This window comes from Vicia villosa, linkage group LG6, assembly GCF_029867415.1.
Source record: "Vicia villosa cultivar HV-30 ecotype Madison, WI linkage group LG6, Vvil1.0, whole genome shotgun sequence".
Classification (NCBI taxonomy): Eukaryota; Viridiplantae; Streptophyta; class Magnoliopsida; order Fabales; family Fabaceae; genus Vicia; species Vicia villosa.
The window spans coordinates 122,113,804-122,123,058 of NC_081185.1; the positions used below are offsets into that span (position 1 = coordinate 122,113,804).

The 9,255-nt window shown below is 34.1% G+C and overlaps 1 protein-coding gene across 1 annotated transcript; it reads left to right on the plus strand.

The window, feature by feature from the left end:
- Positions 1-407: 407 nt before the first annotated feature.
- Positions 408-6,252, plus strand: LOC131609804 (uncharacterized). Its single transcript, XM_058881600.1, has 7 exons — positions 408-826; positions 1,386-1,511; positions 3,008-3,208; positions 3,871-3,967; positions 5,137-5,240; positions 5,389-5,440; positions 5,744-6,252. Exons 1-7 carry the CDS (start codon positions 603-605, stop codon positions 5,966-5,968), a joined length of 1,029 nt encoding a protein of 342 aa, XP_058737583.1. The 5' UTR covers positions 408-602; the 3' UTR covers positions 5,969-6,252.
- Positions 6,253-9,255: the final 3,003 nt, after the last annotated feature.

The window sequence follows — 9,255 nt, forward strand, 5'->3', positions numbered from 1 at the left end:
ATTTTATTTATAATAAAAGTTATGAGATTTTTATTTTGATATTTTGTGCCAAAATAATAAAGAAATAGTTCGTTTAGGGTCTCCGAGACCCACTCAAGGCCGGACTCAATGATAAATTTTGAATTTACCTTATCTATTTAGGTCGGATAATCTGTTTTGACAACTCTAATATTATTGATATTGATTTGTAAATCATTATATTTATTAATTAATTTATAAAATTTAAATTAAATTTATTTATTATTCAGTTAAAATGTTGGACTAACTAAACCGATGTTTAAAATTAATATCTGAAATTTAATTAATTCAAATTTTTTCTTATTATAAAACTAGGTTACAACTAAACCAAAAAATAATAAAAAAAGATGCAATATTATTTTAAAAAGGGGTGCAATTAGTAAACCCCTACGTTACGTGAGAAATTAACTCTCTCACACAATCCTCGCTTCGCTGCCTTCAAGTATCAGCAGTAGTGATCAGCACGAAGAAACAGCGCTCAAAGTCACAACACAGTCATTGAAAACCACCGTAACCAACCATTATAGTAACGTCCCTCTGCTTCTCACTTATTACTCATCCGTTATTTTTCCCTTCTCTCTTTGATGGCCGGAATCCGTTTGCAACCGGAGGACTCCGACGTCTCGCAACAAGCGCGAGCTGTAGCCCTCTCCGCCGTCGATCTGGTCTCCGACGACGACCGCTCCATCGCCGCTGACTCGTGGTCCATCAAGAGCGAGTACGGCAGCACTCTCGACGATGATCAGCGTCATGCCGATGCCGCTGAAGCTCTTTCCAACGCCAACCTCCGTGCTACCTCAGACTATAGGTTCCATTCCTCTTCACCTCTCTCCATCTCTCTGTATTTTATCTTTCAACGAGTAAAGCGAAATGAAACGAGTTTGTATCCAATGAATTGAAATTTGCGCTTTGTCAATTGCTAATTTGTGAAGCATGACTGAGTCAATTTCCGATTCGTTGATTGATTGCATTTCTGTGTTGTTCTTGTTGTCATTAATGTTATGAGATCGCAGATTCGTAAATATGCTTGAGGCGAGAGTGAAAACCGTTAATATTACTATGATTAGGTTTTCCGATTTTAGTTTTAGGGGAAGCAAGGTGTAGTAAATAGTTAAGATCTGGTTTATTCGGTTGCTCGCATTTCCAAAATTTATGGAGGTTTAGGTGGTTTATATTTGAAATTGACTGGTAATGTATGGATCTGAGTGGTAGCTGTGTGAATTTTGGAATTTAGAATTTACTGAGGGTTTACAATCGGGAACTGGTGTTTGTACGCTGGATCTTGCGAAATGAATTGAATGAATGAATCTGAAAGTGTTCTTGATTTATTAATGCACTTTTTATACTTGAATAATTTTTGTGTGCAGTTCTGACAAGGATGAATCTGACGCTGAAGCAGTTTCATCAATGCTGGGATTTCAGAGTTACTGGGATGCTGCATATACAGACGAGCTTACAAATTTTCGTGAACATGGTCATGCTGGTGAAGTTTGGTAAATTTATTTTCGTCAACACATGCTTCAGTGATTTATATGGTTTTTGTGCGAAGATTTTATTTGGTTTTAAGTTATGAAATGTTTTACTGATATTAATCTAATTCTGTATCATCTCTATGTTTTCTTAGTCTATTTTTTTCCTTAGAAAAACATGTTTTCAGCAATTTGCACTTAGAATAAACAAATAAAAACATCTCTGCTTTTAATCTTCAGTTATTAGGTGAATTTACTGACCAGAAACCATTCTTGATGGCTGGTAATAATTAGTTTTGTAGGTATTTCTTAGAGAGTATTAGTAATTCATTATTATTTTGATATGATATGATTATTTAAACATAAACAAATGGTCGGATTAGACATCTAAAAATACGAAACTATTTGAGCTTCTACTTGATGAATTTTTCAGAATCATGATTTCTTCATTGCTTATTTTGCTTTCCTAGCTTGTTGTACTCGTTATTCAGTTTCCTAATGAAGGTGCTCCCCCTTTTATTAAATGATTACTATACATGTTTCTACCTTTCAACATAATGTAATGTTGGAAGGATAAATAAAAAGGATTATGCAAAGCTTCAGAATGTATGCTGGCTTCCTTGCTTTGCCTAGATTAGAAACTTAGTTTGATAAATGTGGTACCATTTAAATATTCCTATTATATCTATGGAGTTGATACTCAGTTTGAGGCAGTGTTATTAATAGCACATAACATAGCGGAAGCCGCAACGCGTTGAAACATAAATAAATGTATATAAAATAAAGCATGTTGCATACAGATAAAAGCTTTATAAACATAAATTATAAAAGAAATTGACATAAAACTCAATTTCAATATTTCAAACTAATAAAGCATGTAGCATAGTTGCATACATTGCGCGGGGAGGTGAAGGACCAAAGGGGTTGCCTTCTTTTATTTTGAGCCAGTGAGTTATGTCTTTACCTCAGTACTGGTAGTGAAGTTTCATTCTTTATATAATACCAGTAGGCAGTAACCGACTCACCACTTCATATTAGGTAATTTTTTAATGTTTTTAAAAGTTTGGCCACTCCTAAAACACACAACTCAGCTATTCATTATGTCCTGGTATAACCGATATATCAAAACATGCTGATATATTGCAAATAGCTGAGTCGACATATCATATCGACTATACCAATTTTTTAACAACACTGGTTTCAGAAGAATGTCAACTTCAGGCTGACATTAAGATTTCAGGGTTTTAACAAATCACTTTGCTTTATATAATGTTTAGACTTCTTCTATTCCTTTTAAGAGTCAGTCCATGTAAGGGATCTTTTATGGAAAAGTGAGTTAACTATATTATGATGCGGTAAGAATAATTTTCCGTGTAAGAGATGTTTAATGAACATTTTATATTCATGATGATGAACCTTGACAATGTGGTGGGAAATCGTTGGAAATGATACATTCTTAATATTTTCATGGAAAATTGTTCAGCTCTTACATTTTGTGTTGTAAATTTTCGTCTTTGTAGGTTCGGCGATGATGTGATGGAGGTAGTTGCATCTTGGACAAAGGCATTGTGCATTGACATTTCTCAAGGTCGCATTCCAAATCATGTTGATGATGTTAAGGCGGAAGCGGGTGAACTAGATGATAAACTTTTGTCTAGTTGGAATGTACTTGACATTGGGACTGGCAATGGTTTGCTTCTCCAAGAATTAGCTAAACAAGGGTATGTTTTCACTTTTTATCATATTGTTGACGATATGCCATGTAAATTAGAAAATTGTACGTAACTTTAATCCACTGTCTTTATTCACTTCTCCGATTTCTGTCCAACGTATCTCCCACTCCCAGTCTCTCACAACAACTACACAAATATGTGTCAATTCCCCTTCAATTTGTCAGAATATATATAGGCGTATTATTCTTGTACCTAACATAGATATGTGCATACGCAAATAAAATTGGAGGATAACATCACTGTGGAAAATGTAATAAATGATTTATATCAAATAACTTTTAAAATATATGGAAGTTTTAATTAATTAAGGGAATTAGCATAAGCTCATGGTTGTGCATACCAGTAATAAATGATTTATATCAAATAACTTATAAAATATATGGAAATATAAAGAAATGAAGAGATAAAAAAAGTAAAAGTATATTGAAGTGAAGAAACAAAGAACTACTGAAAGAAAAGGTGCATAAATATATATTTTTTTATTGGCGGCTGCATAAATATATAATTTATTGTTTTCCTAGGAATGGAACTGCCTTTTGTTCAGTCTTTGTATCTTGCATATTTTGAATATTGATTCTGGATATATATTTGCATTTAATTTTTATAGTATTACAACCTCCTTACTGAGCAAACTCTTGGTATCTGCTCAGGTTCTCTGATTTAACTGGAACTGATTATAGTGAACGGGGCATCAACCTTGCCCAAAGCCTTGCTAACCGTGATGGGTTTCCCAACATCAAATTTTTGGTATGTTCAACTTTCAGAGTCTGTGCGTGTGTATGCTCTTGTCTGTGTTTAAATACATAATTTTGTGTCTCTTTTCTTCTCATGTAGCTTAAAGGCAGGAGGTTGCCCGTATCTAAACTCGAGTAGTAGCATGTTCGATATGATTTTGTGCAGTAAAAATATGCTCTGCTTTGTTAAAATGAGTTTTATCCACCTTTTTTGTTTTTCTTTTGCGGCAATACTCAAATTAATTCTAGACCACTTTGCATTTTTGTGGTAATGTCTAAACTGTGCCACAACACAATAAGGTATATTTGGCTAAAGCAGAACTCTAGAATCTTCAACAAGTTTTCTTAGGTATATCAATTAACTTGGGATACGATCAAGGCATCAAGCAATTGGCATCTATTTAATGCAAAAGTCATGGCCATTTTTATAGGAACCTTTTTTACATTGATCTCTCATCTTCTATTTTTGTTTTATGTTTTGCTCTTTTGTTTAGGAGGTTTCGTTCTCTATCTTTTTAGTTCTCTCTTTTTCTCAATAAGCTGTTTCTTCTTTGAGTGAGCGTAGTAGATTTACGCTTTTTTCTCATTTTCATATCGGCAAAATCACTCATCCACACCGAACAACCCTGCGTAAATAAGAAAACAAATCCGAGTTTATGAACTAAAAGTTTTTGTTTGCAGAAATTATATGACCAACCTTTATGCCTTTAGAATATTATTATCGTTCTTTATTGAGAATAGTAACTTCTGGTTGTAAATAACATAACTATCTCACCTGCATCATGGGATATTCAGCATTGTCAGGCATGATACAACCTGATACATCTCAGGCTGCCTGTTCTAGGCTCAAAATGGGCATCGCCTCAAATGTGATGTGAATGAATCATGTGATTTTCACAACATTTTCTGAACTTCTATTTTACATTGGAGTTTATTATATGAATTGCTTGGAAATTGCAATAAAGGAGAAATGAATTCATCTTGTGTTTGACATGGGTTTCATTTTTTAATAGAAGCCTTTTTTCTTTATCACCTTTTCCCCCTGTTTTGTAGTATATGACTACTTGCATTTGTTATTAGTCTTTAACTTGTTTCTTAGCATGCTTATTTTGTTTGCAATACATATCTATCCTTACGTTATTGCCACGACTAATAGAGATACATTGATGTAACTGTTTAAAGGTTGATGATGTCCTTGAAACTAAGTTGGAACAAGTGTTTCAACTTGTCATGGATAAAGGGACACTTGATGCTATTGGATTGCATCCTGATGGTCCTGTCAAGAGGTAAGAGAAAGTACTATCTTATTCATGGTTCTGTCATAATTCTATTGGGATGATGTTATTTTGTTTTGTAAAATCATGTTATACATTTCTTTCCCACTCCTACTTTGTTCTCCATATAATCTTCTGCTGGTTGCTTTCTTATTTTCAGAATGATGTATTGGGATTCTGTGTCAAGGCTGGTTGCTTCTGGTGGAATACTTGTAAGTACTTTTGAACTATTTCTTGTCCAAGGTTAACATTAGATTTAGTCATTAAAAACAATGTTGGATTTAGACCCATGTTTTAATTATCTGCTAGTAGTTGGGGCTCGTGCATGAGTTTTACCTATTACACAGTGGGAGTCCTTTTTTGTTACAGAAGTTGTGGTTATTTTATTTTATGCTGTTAATTGATGTTCATACATTTGCTATCTTTCTCCCATGCCGTGTTCATGACATTGTTGCAGTTCTTCTACTTTATGATGCTTGCCGTTTCTGACTTTCCTTTGTATTATGTAATGTAAGGTGATCACATCTTGCAACAGTACGAAGGATGAGTTAGTACAAGAAGTGGAAAGTTTCAACCAAAGAAAAAGTGCCACCGCTCAGGAACTTGAGGGAGCCAAGGATGATGAATCATGCAGAGAACCTCTATTTCGATATGTTAGTCATGTCCGCACATACCCAACATTCATGTTTGGTGGATCCGTAGGCTCCCGCGTTGCCACCGTGGCATTTCTTCGGAAATGAAGCCTGCCCTTTTGCCCTCATGAATTTAGGTGTCTTTGGTGAATGGTTTGATGATGTGTAGTTAGACACTTGTGTTGAACTTCTGGTGTTATGTTTGTGTCGAATAGTAAATATTTTTCTTATTAATGTGGCAGTGAAGTTTCCTCCCCCTTTTGTCTGGGTGAATAGTTGTAATCGTTCAAGGGAAAAACATAGTTAGTTCAGTGAGGCAAAAGATTATTTCACTCGAGTTCTTTTTGTGGCAGTAATTACAAATTTACAATGTGCTTATCTTTTTAAACAAATTGGAGTTCTCCGAGTAGGTTGATGTGCTAGATGAAATGTTTCTCTCACCGTAAATCAGATAGCTTGAGTAACGAGTTAGCACTGCCTACTAAAGATCATTTGGGTTGAGTTGGCTGATAATAGGGGTGCTCGCGGTGCGGTTTGGGCGGTTTTGACGAAAAAAATCATCCGAACCGCAAGAGAAAAAATAGTGCGGTTTGGTTTGGTTCGGTTGGCTTTTAAAAAAAATCCGAACCAAACCAAACCAAACTAATGCGGTTTGGTTCGGTTCGGTTGGTTCGGTTTTTTACAAATATTTTATTGAGTCATACATACACATATATATGACAACATAATTTTATATTTAGACATTCATACACTAACAAATAACAACAAAACTCGTCATATTTTGACAACGATTTTCCATTTAATATGTAAAAATTAAATTAGACAAAAGTGGAATATTAAACATAAAATAATAGCATAAAACAATATAAAAATTATTATAATGAAACAAAAAAATAGAAGAGACGAAAGATTAGTGAAGGTGAAAAAGAAAAAGAAAAAGTGTTAAGAGATTAGAGAAGAAGATGTGCGATAAAAATGAAACTGAAATACGGAACATTTACATAAAAATGAGAAGGTGAAAAAGAAAGAATATAGGAGAGTAAAAATTATAGAAGAAGAAGGAAGATGTATGTGGCAAAGAAGGTGAAATAATGTTATTAGAGATTTGAGAAGATCGGGACTGAAATTATATGTGTAAGGATGAGAAAATTGTTCGTAATCATAAGGCTGATGTATAATAGGTTTAATTTTGGATTGGATGTGAGTTAAGTAAAATTTAGGTTGTAACATAATGCGGTTTGATTTGGTTTGGTTCGGTTTACAAAATACAAACCGCAAACCGAACCAAACCGTGCGGTTTTGTTAAAAGATGACTCAAACTAATCCGAACCAAATGCGGTTTTTTGCGGTTTCGGTTTGGTTTGGTTTGGTTTGCGGTTTTCTATTGGGTTGGTTTGGTTTTGAGCACCCCTAGCTGATAATATACAAATCACTAGCATTTGCACCTTTACTTTTTCTCTCAGCACCTCGTGTGAAATTTTTAAAAAGCTTAAATAGTCTTTTGGTATATGTAATTTGACGTGTTTTGAGTTTTCGTCCTTGTATCTTATTTTTTTTGGAAATGATTCTTGAATGTTAAAAGAAATTCTTTTGGTTTTAGTTTAAAAAAAAAGAAGATACAAGGACAAAAATAAAAAACACGTCAATTTATAGAGACCAAAAAACTATTTAAGTATTTCTAAAATGTCTTGTCCTATGTTTTTGAAGATACATTTTCGGACGTACTAAATTATATTTGTCTTTTTAAAATAAAATTCGGAGATACATTTTTGGAATCTTTTTAAATGTGTGTTTGGAGATGTATCTTTGAACATGACTAATACCAGAAAACTCAAGCAGAAACATAACATAATGATTATATTTTTGACAATTTTTTTAATTTTCGCATCCACTTCAATTGGACTATGATTCATAACGAAGAATAATACTCCACATAACTTTTAAATCTTCATCCGTCTTCTATTCAAGGTTGGTGAAATGGACCTTCCCTTCGCTGTTAACCGAGGGTGACCGATACTCGAGCATAACAACTGTGATTTTTTAGAAAGCACATCAGAGCAGAGTATTCAGTTTGGATATCAGATATGGGAGAGATGTTTTCTCGGTGACCTTACATAGAAGTTGTGATTTCTCGCCATTGAAATACACAAATGCAAAATGGGAATATGAGTCCATTCTCCGCTTTTAGTGTGTTGTGCAAATAAGGGTTGAGACACACCCTATTTATACAAGTATTGAGTCACTTAGGGTTGAGACACACCCTATTTATACAAGTATTGGGTCACTTTGGACCCCTCAAAAACCTTATCATGTATCAGGTAAACTTTCAAAAATACATATCAGAATAAACCACACCTTTTATTACAAAAAGGGTGACTTCGAAGTTACATATATGAACATTTGAATGAGGTAAGTTCATATATATATATATATATATATATATATATATATATATATATACACACACACACACACGAAAACTTACTTGAATCAGATAAAAAATAGAAAGTTTGTAAACAAGTACATGCAATGTAAATCAAACCATAAAATTAATATGTATTAAATCGTATCAAAATTAATACATGCACAAAGTGTATCGATTACAATCCAAAATGCATCAAAAGGTCCAGTATCGCATAAATCTACAATTGATTCCGTCTTCGACGCTTCCTTATTTGATTTTTTTTCAGGCTCCATCAAGTTTCCGCCTCATTTGTTGAATGTGTCGTCCATTCGATCGATGTAGTTGGAGTTGGACACCTAAGTTTCAAATAAGCCTGAACAAAATGTAGGCCCTTTGAAAGAAACCTTATGCACATGATGTGTCCGAAAGAGTTTTTAGGTGGACCACTCTGTAATGAAAAAAAAACCCTGAGAAATCATATATTGTCAAATCGATATACACTTTGTCATATGCACTTGCTATAAGGTGACCCATTTCAGGAAAGTGCATCCATTTAGAGAATGGTGCTTCACCGCTACAACAAGGAATAAGTGCATCTTGAATTGAATCAATTTTTTTGACCCATATAACATAGTGTAGAATTCCCTATGCGTCGTCAACTTTTTCAAAAGTACGATGCAGACAAGTTGGTGATCATCCTCTCCTTTACCAAGCAATTTGGATACAGCCCACAAACCGCAATTACCACCATCTCCAACATTCACAATCCGCTCAATGTGTTTGTGCATAAAAACGATATTTCATCAATGAATTCAATCTCGGGCATCAGTGACGGAGGAGGTGCTAGAGGTAGTTTGCTAATACGAGCACCCTTTTGAACACTTTTTTTTTGTTGAGATTTTGGAGTTGGAGAATCCAGGAAATATGAATCAACATGTTCAAAGTACGATGAAGACCACTTTGTTGAATTGTCATCTTGAGTCGGTTTTAC